This window comes from Trichosurus vulpecula, chromosome 8, assembly GCF_011100635.1.
Source record: "Trichosurus vulpecula isolate mTriVul1 chromosome 8, mTriVul1.pri, whole genome shotgun sequence".
NCBI classification, from domain to species: domain Eukaryota; kingdom Metazoa; phylum Chordata; class Mammalia; order Diprotodontia; family Phalangeridae; genus Trichosurus; species Trichosurus vulpecula.
In genome coordinates, this window is record NC_050580.1 from 115,196,134 (window position 1) to 115,210,740 (window position 14,607).

Here is a 14,607-nt window from a genome sequence, read left to right on the forward strand (position 1 = left end):
TTCGGAGGTCAGGAAAGACATGAAGTCACGATGTGTAGATTGGGGAGTCATCTGCATAGAGATGATCATTGAATTCATGGAAACTGATAAGAGCATCAAAGAGGTAGCATGAGAGGAAGAGAAGAGGATTCTGGATGACACCCTGGAATACAGACGTGCACGGGAGGTTGGACACGGATTATGGTCCAGCAAAGAAGAATGAGAAGAATCTGTCAGACAAGTAGGAGGAAGACCAGGAAAGAGCAATATCTTGGAAATCCAGGATCAAATGCTGCAGAGAGAACAAGAAGTTCAATTGTGTTTCTATCCCCAGTGCCTAGCATAGTACCTGGAACACAGCAGACACTTAAGACATTGACTGATGGAAAGATGGATACTGAGAAAAGGCCATTTGTTCACAAATAAGGGGTTACTGGTATCCTTGATGAGAGCAGATGTGGAGTTAGGAAGTAGCAGAATGCAAGGGGTTAAGAATTGAGAAAGGAGAGGCACCAGATTAAATGGATTATTCTAGCAATAAGGCTTTGAAAGGGAGGAGACACATGAGACAGTAGTTTAAGGATGGTGGGGTCAAAGGAAGGTTTTTAAGGATAGGAGAGATCTGGTCCAATGGAGGCAGTAGGGAGGGAGCCAGTGGATAGAGATTGATGGTTGGAGATGAAAGAGGGGATCAAGGGCACAAGAGGAGCACTTGACATTACCAAGAAAAGAGATAAGCTCTTCCTCTGAGGCTAGAGCATAGGAGGGAAGCATGGAGATGGTCCTGAGCGGGTCTGAAGTGTAAAACCAGGTTAAAGTAATGTCTGGCTCCTATTCTCTCAGCAAAGTATGGAGCAATGTCTTCTGGAGAGGAAGTGAGACAAGGCAACCTTAGAGACCATCTAGTCCAACCTCCTCATTTTATAGATAGGGAAATCAAAGCCCCAAAAGGTGAGGTCATAGCATCATAAATTTAGAGGGGACCTTTGAGGTCATCTAGTCCAACTACCATTTTATAGATGAGGATAATACGGCCAAGTGAATTGCCCAGGGTCAAAGAGGTGGCAAGGGGTAGGATTGGGATTCAGAATCAGGTCCTCTCACTCCACATCCAGTGTTCTTTGACTTGCCCAAGGTTACACAGTTAGTTATTGGCAGAGGTGAGATTAGAACCCAGGAGTCTTGACTCCCAGGCTAATGACTGGTCCCCTTTTCTGAACTGAACTAAGGAGAAGCAAAAGATTTGCCTTGGCATCAGAATCTTGCAACCACAGTGTATATAGGGTGTTCCCAAAGTCTTGAGATTTAGTAAGTTAAAACTGCCTTAAGACTTTAAGAATACCCCGTATTTATTCTGAATGGGGGAAATTGTGCTGTTAAAAATGTGAAAGAATGACTAGGTTATAACTTGCTGCCTCATAGCGTTATGAAGCATGCCTACATGGATCATGGCAACATCTTATGTTGGTGGCCATTACTTCACACTCTGGACTTCAGTAGCATAATTCAATTCATAGCCAATAAATGAAAACAAGAGAACACAGGTTGTCTGGCGGGGTTTCTCCTGAGAATGTGTGCCTTGGAGAGGCATGGAGTAATGCTGACCACAAGAACAATGACCTCCTGTTTTATCTAATGTGATTTAAAGGGTTACAAAGCACAGAATCTCTGAAGCCATTCCCACAACAACCTCATGAAGTAAGCAGCGCAAGTAACAGGAAGGAAAGGAGCTAGGGAGGGCCCTGAGAGAGGAAAGGACATAGAACAGAATCTCCAAGTTAGAAGGACCTCACAGACTTTCTAGTCCAATTCCCTCAAGTGCCACCATCAGATCACCCCAGTTGCTAGTGACCTCCCCACATGAAACGAATTTGTATTCTGTATCTCGTATGTCTTGTTTCCCCACCAAAAAAAGGATTGTAAGTTCCATCAAGACTAGAACGTAGGGACTTTTATTTTTGTTCTTTGTGCTCCTATTCCCAGTGCCTAGCACGTAGTAGGTTCTCAACAAAGCCTTGTTGATTGCCTGGAGCAGAGTAGGGACTTACTAAATGACTGTTGAATTGAAAACTGAGTTATTGAGTCCCTCCTTTTACATGGAAGCCAGAGTGATACTGTAAGAAGAGCAATGCTTTGGAACCAGAACACCTGGCTCCACACTCCTGGCTCTACTGGTATTACCTGCACCATCTTGGGCAGGTCTCTTCTCTGGGGTTGTTTCCTCATCTGCACAATGAAGTGTTGAAATCTGATGACCCTTGGGTTTCTTCTGTTCCTAAATCTATAATTTTAATCCAACATGAACAAACTAAAGTCCAGACTCCAATTTAGATGTGAGTGAGAAGGCCTTCTACTACCTCATAGCTACCCAGGTATGAGGCTGGGACTGGGGTTTCATACGCTGTGAAGAGGAGATGCTCTGGGCACAGCTGGCCCTTTCCCAGCCCATCTCTGCTTCTCTTGATTGCTGTGTGAACCTTTTCTTTCACTGAGATTCTCCCATTCTCATTCCTGATTTTCTTACATTCTCAAACCTCTCTAAGATCCTTGCTATTTGGGGACCAATGTGTATCACACATCTCTATACCACCATTCCTTCCCCTCCATTCCCACCCTCCAAACACACTACTGTGCCCTGCTTTCATTTTTAAAAAAAATTTATTTCTTAGCATGGCAATCATAATAGGAATTATAAGTCTAAAAGGAAAATGCCAGTATTTATCTAGAAACCACATAATTCATCCATCTGAATAGCACATAAAACTGCACTGGCCAAGATTCTGTGTCTCTCTGAGTGAATGTACCGAGGCCTGGCTCCCTGGACATCAGCAGAACACATTACCTGTCACGTACACTGCTCGTTCACTTGGTGGGCTGACGCCAGTGCTATTCGAAGCTGTGACCCAAAATTCATATTGGGTATTAGGCACAAGGTTGGCCACAGAATAGTGTGATTCTTTGACATTCACTGAAAACTCTGAAATGAAAAAAGAGACATGACCTCAGCTCTTTTATAAAACATGGAAATGAGTCGAATGTCCCTGAATTTTTTCATTGCTTTAAATCCTGAAAACATCCTTCCCTGCAGCCCCTTAAAGCATAGTCATCCTTTGATGAAGGAATCTCCTCAAAACAAATGTATTTTATAATTCAATTTGATTCAGTAAACCTTTACTAGCACCTACAAAGTGCAGGGCACTGTCTTAGTGCAAGGGATACAAAGACCAAAAAAAGGGGGAGGAAAGAAGGAAGGAAGAAAGGAAGAAAGGAAGAGGAAGAAGAAGGAAGGGAGGGAGGGAAGGAGAGAGAGAGAGAGAAAGAGACAGAAAAGGAAGGAAAGAAGAAAAAAGAAAGAAAGGAAGGAAGGGAGAGAGAGAAAGAGAGAGAGAAAGAAGGAAGGAAAAAGGAAGGAAGGAAGGAAGAGACGCTGCCCTCAAGGAGCTCACATACTCCTGGAAAGATATAAAACATACACAAATAACTAAATACAAAATATAAAGAGATACAAGGACATGAGGCTAGAGGTCAAAATCAGATAAAGTTTTGAGGATTTTTTCCTCAAATTAATAATAATAATAATAATATCTGACATTTATATAGTGATGAAGCACTTTCAAGTTTGCAAAGTGATACACATACATTCTCTCACTGCGGACCCACAGCCACCCTGTGAGGCAGGGTACTAAGTCAACAAGTCAATAAACATCTATTAAGTACCTACTCTGTACCAGGCTCTGTGCTAAATGATGGGAACACAAAGAAAGGCAAAAAATAGTTCCTACTCTCAAGGAATGTAAATTTTAATACTATGACAATATTAACGTAAAAACAAGCTATTACAGAGCATACAAAGGCAGTTTGAAAAGGGGAGGCATTTAGCAGCCTCCTGCAGAAGATGAGATTTGAGCTGAGTCTTGAAAGATGCCAGGGAAACTAGAGAGGTTAGGGGTGGAGGGAATAGAGCATTCCAGGCATGGTAGACATGCATTGCAAAGATATGGATGGAGTGTCATGTTCAAGGAGCTGCAAGTAGGTCACTATAGTTGGATCATGGAGTACATGGAGGAGAGTAAGGTTTAAGAAAGGTGGAGAGCCAGGAAGGGACCAGGTTATGAAGAGCTTTCAATGCCAAACAGTTTCTATTTGAGCTTGGAGGGAGGAAGCCACTTGAGCTCTTTGAGTAGAGGAGGATGATGTGATCAGACCTATGTTTTATAAAAATCCCCTCGAAGCTGAGTGAAGGATGGATTAGATTGGCAAGATCTGAAGGCTGGGGGAGATCAGTCAGCAAACTATTGCAGTAGTCCAGGCAAGAGGTGAGGAAGGGGTGACATAGAGAAGTGGCTGTGTGAGTGGAGAGAAAATGTTGTTTATGAGATGTCATGAAACTAGAAATGAAGATTTGGCGATGGATTGGACACATGAAATGAGTGAAGAGTCAAAGGATGACAGAAATTGTAGGTCTGGGTTACTGGGAAAATATCTTCACTTCAAGGTGATCGAGAAGTTCGTAAGCAGGGAGGGTACAAGTGCAAGAAAATGAGCTCTGTTTAGGACATATTGAGTTTGATATGCCTACAGGCATCCGATTTGAGATGCCCATGTGGCATTAGAAAATTTGCATCTGTAGTTCAGCAGAGAGATCGAGGCTGGATATATAAACCTGGGAATCTTCTGCATGATGATGATAATTAAACCCACACGAGTCAGTGAGATCACTCTACGAAATAGTGCAGAGTGAAAAGAGAAGGGGGCCCAAGAGAGACCCTTGGGGGACCCCCATGGTTACAGGGTATTACATGGAAGAACCAGTAAAGAAGACTGAAAAGAATCAGTCAGATGGGAGGAGAATCAGGAGAGAGTAGTGTCTCAAAAACCTGGAGAAGAGAAAATATGCAGGAGGTGATCAGCAGTGTAAAATGTTGCAGAGAAGTCAAGGAGGATCAGGATTGAGAAAAGGTCATTCGATTTGGCAATTAGGAGATCACTGGTAACTTTGGACAGTGCATTTCAGTTGAATAATGAAGTCAGAAGTCAGAATGCGTAGACTTTAGAAGAGAGTAAGAAAAAAGGAAGTGAAGGCACCACTTTTAAGGAGTTTAACCATGGAAAGTAGGCGAGAAATAGAATGACAAGTAGTAGAAACAATCAGATCAAGTGTAGCTTTTTTTTCTTTTTAGAGATGGAGGAAATATGGGCATACTTGCTTGTAGGCAGCAGAGAAGAGACCAGCAGACAAAGAGCAATGTAAAGTGGGGATGGTAGTGGGCGTATTTGCTGGAAAAGACAGGAGGATATAGGATTTTTGCCTTGGCAAGTAGAAGGACTACTTTTTTTTAATCTCAAATAGAAGATAGTGGAAGAAAATATCCAAGTTATTTGAGATGAGGAAGGAGGAAGAAGAGGGTCCCTATGGCACATGGTCTCAATTTTTTGATGAAGGTCCCTGGCTTAGAGGGTGGGGGGGTGTAGGTATAGTGGGAAACCTGAGGAAAGATGAGAAGGTTTAGAACAGCCACTGTGAAGAGCAGGATGGTGAACCCATCATGAAAGAATAGATTATTTTTCTTGTGATAGTGAGGACACAGTGGAGACGAGACAACACAAATTGGTAGTGTGACTAGTCGGCACAGTTCCATGAATTCTTCCAGCTCCAGGAATATCTGAATAGGAGTGAAGAGGGTAGAAAGTAGCAGAATTACTGGGGCTTGGCAAGTCATGATTGGCAATAGGGCAAAGAGGCAAAGGAATCCAGAGTGGAAGATACCAAAGAGTTGGTTCACCAAAGTTACAAGATAGGAAAAGGAGAATGTAACCATTGCAAGAGTAATGGTCTAACACTATGTGTATAATGTCAATTTTACAGAATAAACCTTGATTTTACTGGGTCCCGGCAGGCCCTCTATAATTCCACACTGCCTGTTATGGCTAGGATACGGCTTTTATCTGTCTGTCAATACACAAGTCTGACCCTTATGCAACTGTGAAGTGTAACTTTGTGTTTAGTATCTCAGCTTCTCTTTTTGAGACTTCATTCATTTTCCTTCTTCCTGTGCTCCCTTGCTCCCTTACCTCAATCCTACCTCCAAACTCTCCATCAAAATTAGCCTAATTTAATGAAAAGAGCACTGGACCAGGAGTCTAGGAGACTTAAGTTCTAGTTCTGTGACTGTGTGACCCTCGTAAGTTATTTATTTCCCTCTCTGACCCTCCATTTTCTTTTCTATAAAATTAGATGATTGGACTAAGTTCTCTTTTAGTTCTAATATTCTACCACTGAGAGTCAGCTGCAAATAAGGAAATAATCTGATATCCATCATTTACCCTGGTCTTCAATAACTCAAGCCTCCCATTTCCCCACCACAGGTTCTTCTCCTATTGCAGGTACGCAGTGAACTAATATCCTAATATCCTTTCCACAATAAAAACAAGAATAGACCTGTTATCAGTGATTTACATTGAGAAATGGGTCAAAAGTGATGAGTTAGTCTGTCTCCTTTCATAGTTTCTCCTCCCCTTGACAAGACAAGATCTAGAATGCCCTTGGGGGCACCAACACAAATGTCCCATCATCACTAAGGTTTTCTAAGACCTGGTAGGTTTCCAATGTCCAGCCTAAGTCTCCAAACCGTTCAATCAATCCAAACCAACAAGTGTTGATTTTAGCATCTACTGTGTAATAATAATATCTAGCCTTTGCATATCTCTCTCAGGTTTGCAGTACATCTATTATCTCATTTGCTCCCCCAGGTGCAGTGCCAGGTACTGGGGACAGAATGACAAAAATGAAACCATTCCTGACCTCAAAGAGTTTACAATCTATCCAAATGAGTCAGTCCCTTTCTCTTTTGACATTCCCCTCCTTTTCTTCCCCAAGATTCCAAGGCATATATCTTCTGTTTTCTAATTATTTATTATTTCAGTTAGCATTTGGTGATATTTTTGTACTCGAACCTCATTTTTCTGACATCGTGGAGTAAACCCCCTGTGCCCCTTGTGCTATTTCTACCTTTGGCAATTAAGTTTGAGAAAAGCTGTGTGTCATTGGAACCAATGTTTCCTCTAATTTTTAAAGTTGTGAGAAGACAATCCTCTGAAGCACACTCAGAGGGCTGAGTGTACAGAACAATTCAATGTTGTAATCAAATCAGATTTAAAACTGAGTTAATCTGACTCATTTAAGGAAAGAAATAATCACAATTGCCTGTGTGATAATTAGGCATAAATGGTACCAACATTTCTAGATCTTTTTCTTCTCTTCTTTCTTAGTCCTCCAGTCTCAGTGATCGGCATCAATGTCCCTGGTAACATGTTCATTTTTAAATGAAATTCCATTTCCAAATGACACCTGCTTCCATAAAGACGATTACTTCTATATTGGAAATTCCAATTCCAAAGACACCTGTCACATTCCAGATCTCTAACTGGGGCAGCAGGTTAGTGCAGTGGGAGGAGAACTCACCTCTGCAGCTGCTCCCTGTGTGACCCTGGCCAAGTCATTTAACCCCTCTGGACCTCAGTTTTTCCATTTATAAAAATTAAAGGGTTAACCTAGATAATCTGTAAGGTCTCTTCCACTTCTAAATCTATGACCCTCTATAAATGTTACACTAAACTCAGGAAAAAAGATTTTATTTCCCCCCTCCACTTGCTTAATTCTCCTCAGCTAAGACCATCAGGCGTTTTATATTTTGAGGAGGCCCTTTTTCAAAAGATATTAGAATTGCATTCTCAGGTTGTTGGATTTAAGATTGTGGCTGGTTAAAATGCTGCATTTCTACAAGTGCCTAACCAATGCAGAAATCGAACCAGAACAGGTGATCATGGCTTTGTTCCAGGGCAATAAAATTAAAGGGGGTTAATAACTCTTCCTTCTTTCCTTCCTTCAGCAGCTGAGAAACAACTGAGCTTATCACCTAGTTAGCAAGAATAAATAGGAAGAATTAAATAGGAAGCTGTCACTATGGCAATTCCAAAGACATAGAAAGAACAGCAACATTTTTTAGCCAAGGCTTTGTCTGCTCTTCGGCAGCCTGTGTCAGAACCTCTCAATGTCAGTAACATGACTACATGGTGAAATTAAATACCACCTTCCCAATATTTTGGGTTGGGGGCCCTAGATGCATTTTGACATTTTTATGTTGAATACATATTTACAAATTAGAAGACAAAATAGAACTATAAAAAGGTACTAGACCACTACAGCTGACATCAGCTCTCCATCTTTTGCATGTACTAACTGTATGACTAATTTAGCAATTAATCATGGATGGTCTTATGACATTGGCATTTAAATCATGGTTATTTAACTTTTTATTTATTTATAGCTTATTTCTTCAACTAAACTCTCCACTCCCTAAGGCTAGGGAAAATGGCTTCTCTCCATTTGCATCCTCAAGAGCAGGGATTCTTAATTTATTTTGTGTCATATATCCTTTTGGTAGTCTAGTAAAACCATGGATCCCTTCTCAAAATAATGTTTTTAAATGTGCAAAATATATAGAATTACAAAGAAAACTGATTATATTGGAGTCAGGAAAACTTGAGTTCAAATCCAGCCTCAGTAAATACTAGCTGTGTGACTCTGGGCAAGTCACTTCACCCTGTTTGCCTCAGTTTCCTCATCTGTAAAATGAGCTGGAGAAGGAAATGGCAAACTGCTCCAGTATCTTTGCCAAGAAAACCTCAAAATGGGTCATGAAGAGTAAGAAAAAACTGAAAATGTCTAAACAACAGCAACAATATTAATTTAAAATTTGGTATTTTGACCTGTGACATCTTGTTTCTTTATTAGGTTAGGTCTGCCCCTTCCCCCTCTCCTTACCGGGACATCAGCAGCTGAGAGAAAGTAGAGGTAGGATCACTAGCTTTGAAAAATTTAGTTGATGAAGTTTGAATGGCTTCTTGGAGGTGGAGGGGGGATTACTGCCCATTCTAAGCAATGCCAAATTGCTTCTACAGCCTTTGAGAACAGGGTAATTCCCAGATAATAACAATGACAACTGGCATTTATATCGTGCTTTAAGTGCTTTACATTTGATCCTCACATTGGCCTTGAGAGATAGGTGCTAAGGTCCCCATTTCACAGACAAGGAAACCGTGGCTAACAAAGGTCAGATGACTCATCCAGGCTCACACGGCTAGTGCGTATGTGAGGTGGGATTCAATCTGATGTCCTCCTGACACCACATTCAATGCCCTATGCTACCTAGCAGCCTGATCAGCCTCCCTTAGATGAGGGAAACTTTGTTTTGTCTTCAATTCAGCCACGCTGCCTCGTACCTGAAAGCTAAGCAATCTTCAGACAAGAAGCTGCTCTCTATCCTAGACCCATTCTTGATCAACCCCACTCCCAACCATGATCTAGGTGAAATACCAAACCATCTCCTCCTCCTCCAGTCTTGCTAAGGATGTACATTCATTCATTTAATCATCTCTCCATTCATCCAAAATCATTTATCAAGAACCGACTATTCATTCAGCAAGCATATACTGTTACTACTAATAATAATAAATAGCTAGCATTTATGTGGTATTTTAAGGTTTGCAAAGCACTCTACAAATTTTATCTCATTTGATCCTTAGAACAATTCATAATTTGATTCTCTACTATTATTATCTCCATTTTATAGATGAAAAAACTGAGGCAGGCAGAAGTTAAGTGAATTGCTCAGGGTGACACTGTTAGAGCCTGAGGCAGGATTTCAGTTCAAGTCTTTCTGATTGTAACTGCAGTATTATAGCTACTGCACCACCTAGCTGCCTCTGTAACACCTAACTTTCTTTATTTATTAAATATAAATTAAAGGCACTTATCAAATGCCTACTATATGCCAAACACTATATTAGGCACATTAGATACAAAGACAAAAAAAAAATGAAATGATCCCTATCCTCAAGGAGCTTATATTCTATTAGAGTGAAAACAAGTACACAGATAAGTAAATAAAAAATAAAGGAATTTCAGGAGAAAGGACACTAGCAAATTTGGGGGCAGAATTTCCTAACTGATGTCTCTTAGGATCACAGATCTCAGAAGTCATGTGGGACCAGTTTCATTTCCCCCACCCCAATCCCATACCCTTTGGTCCATCCTATGTATAACCACTAGACTTAACTTGGTAAATACAACTCTGAACATAGCACATAGTCTGCTCTATAAAAATACTGCTCATGAAACCATACCTTTTTCCTCCTCACTTTGTGCACCATCACTGACAGGTTTATAAGACAGCTGGTAGCTCTCTACAGTGTCATCAGAGAACAGACTCCAGCACACCTTGACTGACGTCCCCGTTGCTGAATTAGGTGTTTGCGTATTGATCACTGGAGCACAAGGAGCTATATATAGTCAAGGAAGAAAAAAAAATCAGCTAGAGATAAAGGTGTCAAAGAGAGATTTATTTCAAGCTACGATTGCCTGATGAATTCATAGAAGCTCAGTGTCTTCTAGTCCAACCCATAATGACCTCTCTCCGTTTCATTTTTATTTCTTTCTAAGTAATCTAAATAAAATAATTCTTTCTAAATAATAAAGCAGTCATCTAGAATTAGAGCTTCTCCCTCCCTGAACAGTCCTGGAGAAAGATGAGCAAATTCGTATTCTCCTACTCTCCTTTTTTCAGGACTGCATGTAGATTACCTCCAATCCTTCTCATCTTGCTTGGTATATCTCCCATTGCCAATCAGTCTCTTGTGAGTTTGGGTGGCATGAATCAGTCCCCCAAAACTTTATCACCAATGAATACACAGATAAAATAGTTCCCATGAGTGAGTTCAGTCTTCTTCCCCAAGTATTCCCATAAGGAGATAAGAGGTGCTATACTCTTGATGGTTAGCTTGAGTGGTGTCCACTTTCTCATTCAGTGGTCAACATCCCTAGCAAACTAAACAATTCAAATGAGTCCCTCCTGCCACATTCCTTTCCCAACTATAGATAGATTAATTGATGCCTTCCTAGGTACTGGATTCTTTAGAAAATAAGAGTTTATGCTGTGGAAACAAACATCATGATTAATCTTTAATAAATTCTTTAAGAATGTGGGGAAAAAAATGGAAATCAGATCACCAGCATCAGAGGAGTCCCTGATGCTGCAAGATATAGCTCAAGGTTAATGCCTAAAGTAGTGGCAATAGCTAGAGAGAAGTTGTTCTGGCTGTGCTGCCCACACAGCTGCTCTCCTCCTGTCCTATACCACACCCTTGCCACCTCTATTTCTCCACCTGAAGGTATTGTGTAATGGATACAGCTTTAGCCAAGAAGTTTTGACTATTTACTTTATGCAGCCTTGCGTGAGTCTATTCATTTCAATCCAGCCTTTGTGTTTCTTTAACTTCCTGTTAGGTTCCTGCATTCTTTGTTACCCCATTGTCAGCTGTTATGAATTGGAGCTATTGATGTTCTCAACCTAGAAAGGTGAGGGCCAGAGAGAGCCCACCTGATCAGCATCCCACCAAGGGATTGTCTACCTCATCAGGGATGATAGAATCTCAGGACTGGGGCAAAAGTCCCATACAAAAATAAGACAGGAGTAAGAGAATTGTAATCATGCTGCAGCTTGTGAGTTGATGAGGAATGGGATGCATCATTCAGGAAGACTGCCTGTGTATGGGAAAAAAGAGAGAAAACTTGGAGGCCCTTTGGTTTGAGTGTAAGCCTAAAGAAGAGGAAATGAGCCTAGATTCAGGGGAGAAGTTAGACATGAGGGAGCTGGGAGAGAACAAATGTGAACAAAGGTGCCTGTGGAAGGTAGGGTACAGCCCCACCTATGGACTGACTCCTAAGACATTATGTTTTGTGGAGGAGGGGAGACAAGGAGTGTGAAGAAGCGAGATCTGTGCTATCTCTTTGTAGATTTGAGTTTACAAAGCTGGAACACATGAAACTGTTTATTTCCTCTCAAATAGTGTGCGTGGACTTTGAATAGCTACCAGTAGGTGTATGGAAATGCCTGGCTTTTATGTTCATGACCTAATATGTTTCCATTCTCCTGTGCTTTTTTCTATTAAAGAATTAAAAGTACAAAAATGTAGTTATTAGCTAATCGCTAATTTGTACTCAGCATAACACATTTCAAAGACTCCTGTGGTTTAGAGCAAGATTTTAAAATACAAATGTTTAGTTACAATTTATGATCTTTCTCATTAACCTTTAACTATGATGAATTACTACCTAATCTTCTAATGGCCTTCCTTCTTCCTCAAGCAGAAAACAACCTTTAAACTCCTCCTGATCCTTTTCTTCACATAGGAAATACTTTTAGAACACTTGTATAGCTCTGGCTCTGGTTTCTGAACTTCAAGATTTTAGGGTGTTTCAAGGTTTTAAAGAAAAAGCCTTTGTGGGCAACTTTCTTTAGGCCTTTGAACACCCTCTAAAAGACTAGGCCTTTAGACTTAGGCACACCTGAGAGAAAAGGCATTAAATTACTTTCTTAGCATACTTCATGATCACTCCAGGTGCTCCCTGCTTCCTCTGATTCCTGTGTCTTCTTTGAAAAGATGCCAAAATTAGAAAGAGAGAAAAATCATATTTCAGTATGATACAAGTCTCTAAAATCCCAAGATGGTCTTTTCCCATTCAGAAATAGAGCTCTGTAACTGCTTTACGAATTATTTCTTCCATTCTTCCTTTTATTTGTTCTGTATTTCCATAGCACTGTTTTCCTTAGTAACTCTACAGCAGGCTTCCAGAAGCCTGCCCCCCTCTCCTTAAAATAAATTTTAAAATGAATGAACAAACAAACAAATAAATGAGTAGCATCAGATCGCTCAATCTTTTCAGGCAAATAGTTTAAAATACTAAAAACATTTGAAGAGAACAGAACAAACATTTTAAACAAAAAGGTTTCTTTCTATAACCTATCAGTATAAAATGGGAATAAGAGCATGATGCTGATTGTCGGTGGAGATGTGAACTGATCCAGCCATTCTGGAGAGCAATTTGGAACTACGCCCAAAGGGCTATAAAAATGTGCGTACGCTTTGACCCAGCAATGCCACTCCTAGGGCTATATCCCAAAGAGATCACACAAGTGGGAAAGGGACCTGTATGTACAAAAATATCTATAGCAGCCCTTTTTGTGGTAGCAAAGAATTGTAAATCAGGGGGATGCCCATCAATTGGGGAATGGATGAACAAGTTGTGGTATATGAATATAATGGAATACTATTGTGCTATAAGAAACAGGGAAGATACGGACTTCATAATCACCTGGAAAGACCTATGTGATCTGATGCTGAGTGAGAGGAGCAGAACCAGGAGAACATTATACATAACCACAGACATATTGATTCTGCGATGACTAACTTTGATAGACTTGGCTCTCCTCGGCAATACAAGGCTCAAAGACAGCTCCAAAGGACTCATGATGGAAAGAGCTATCTACATCCAGAGAAATAACTGAGGAGTCTGAATGCAGACTGAGGCAAAGTATTTGCTCTCTTTTTTTCCTCCTTTTTTTTTTGGTTTTGTTTCTTCTCTCTCATGATTCATTCCATTGGTCATAATTCTTCTTTGCAACTTTATTATTGTGTAAATAAGTTTAATGCGAAGGTCTATGTAGAATCTATATCGGACTGCATGCCGGTTTGGGTGGGGCAGAGGGGAGGGGAGAGAAGGGAAGAAAATTTGAAACTCAAGAACATGTAAAACTAAGTGTTGTAAACTAAAAATAAAAAAATCAAATTTAAAAAATAAAAAATAGCAATAAAAATTAAAAAAAAAATAAAGAGCATGATGCTGAGCTGCTGGCCCTGGGATCATTGGGTGCTGTTATTGATAATGTTTGGAAGAGAATTCTGATTTTTTGATCTTCATCTGACACGAAGATCTCACCTCTAAATGTGTAATCAAGTAGTCTGGCACATCCCTGCCTAAGGATTTGCGGTCTTGAAGGGGAGGGTGGGGGTGGGTTGAGGGGCACAGGGTTTGGTTTTTAACTGAAAGGGAAGGAAGGGGGAAAGGTTAGGGGATAAAATTTGATTTGTAAGATTTCTGAAATCCTAAATTTGGACTGTTATAGTAAGTTATCATCACCTTAAGGTTTTGAAGAGAGCTTTCCCCAAGTCTTCAAAGAGATATGAATCATTTCTTAAGCTTTTAAAGCATACACAAATGAGTCATTGTTATAACTATTATCATTCTACAACATCAAACTTTGGTTTCTTAGAGGAATCCAGATAAAAGATCATTTCCTGGTGCTCGTGGCCAATGGTTCATTTCCTTTTCATGGAATGCTGCTAAGCCTGGGGTTGTAACCTAAAGAGAATGTTTGGTTTTTTTAATGTGTGGTTTATGCTAATTAGCCCCATTATTTTATAGCTACAACATAGCTGTCCACAGGATTTTATGGTGAACAATTATTCTAATGGGAAAAGGGAACTGGGTCAACTTTTCCTGCCATGCTCTTGCAAATAAATACAAAGCTTTTACTGACCGTCACAACTCGTTTGGCTGGCCCTCTTCTCTAGGGGAATTTCAAGTACTACAGCTAAAGAAGTAAAAGCAGAAATACTTTCCTGGAACTAACTAGGTGAATTGGTAGCTATTTACAAAGCTGGACCAGCTATAAATTCAAAATGACATCTTAATCCTGCCTAGTAACAAATCTAAGGCCTTAAAATCCT

General features: G+C 40.3%; 1 protein-coding gene across 1 annotated transcript in view; it reads right to left on the reverse strand.

Annotated features, from left to right (window-relative positions):
- FSD2 (fibronectin type III and SPRY domain containing 2) overlaps positions 1–14,607 on the reverse strand; it is a 77,734-nt gene that overhangs the window by 31,473 nt on the left and 31,654 nt on the right. The window contains exons 7-8 of the mRNA XM_036735653.1: positions 10,165–10,320; positions 2,822–2,956 (exon numbers count right to left, since the gene is read on the reverse strand). Coding sequence (XP_036591548.1) covers positions 2,822–2,956; positions 10,165–10,320 — 291 coding nt within the window. The remainder of the gene's footprint in view (positions 1–2,821; positions 2,957–10,164; positions 10,321–14,607) is intronic.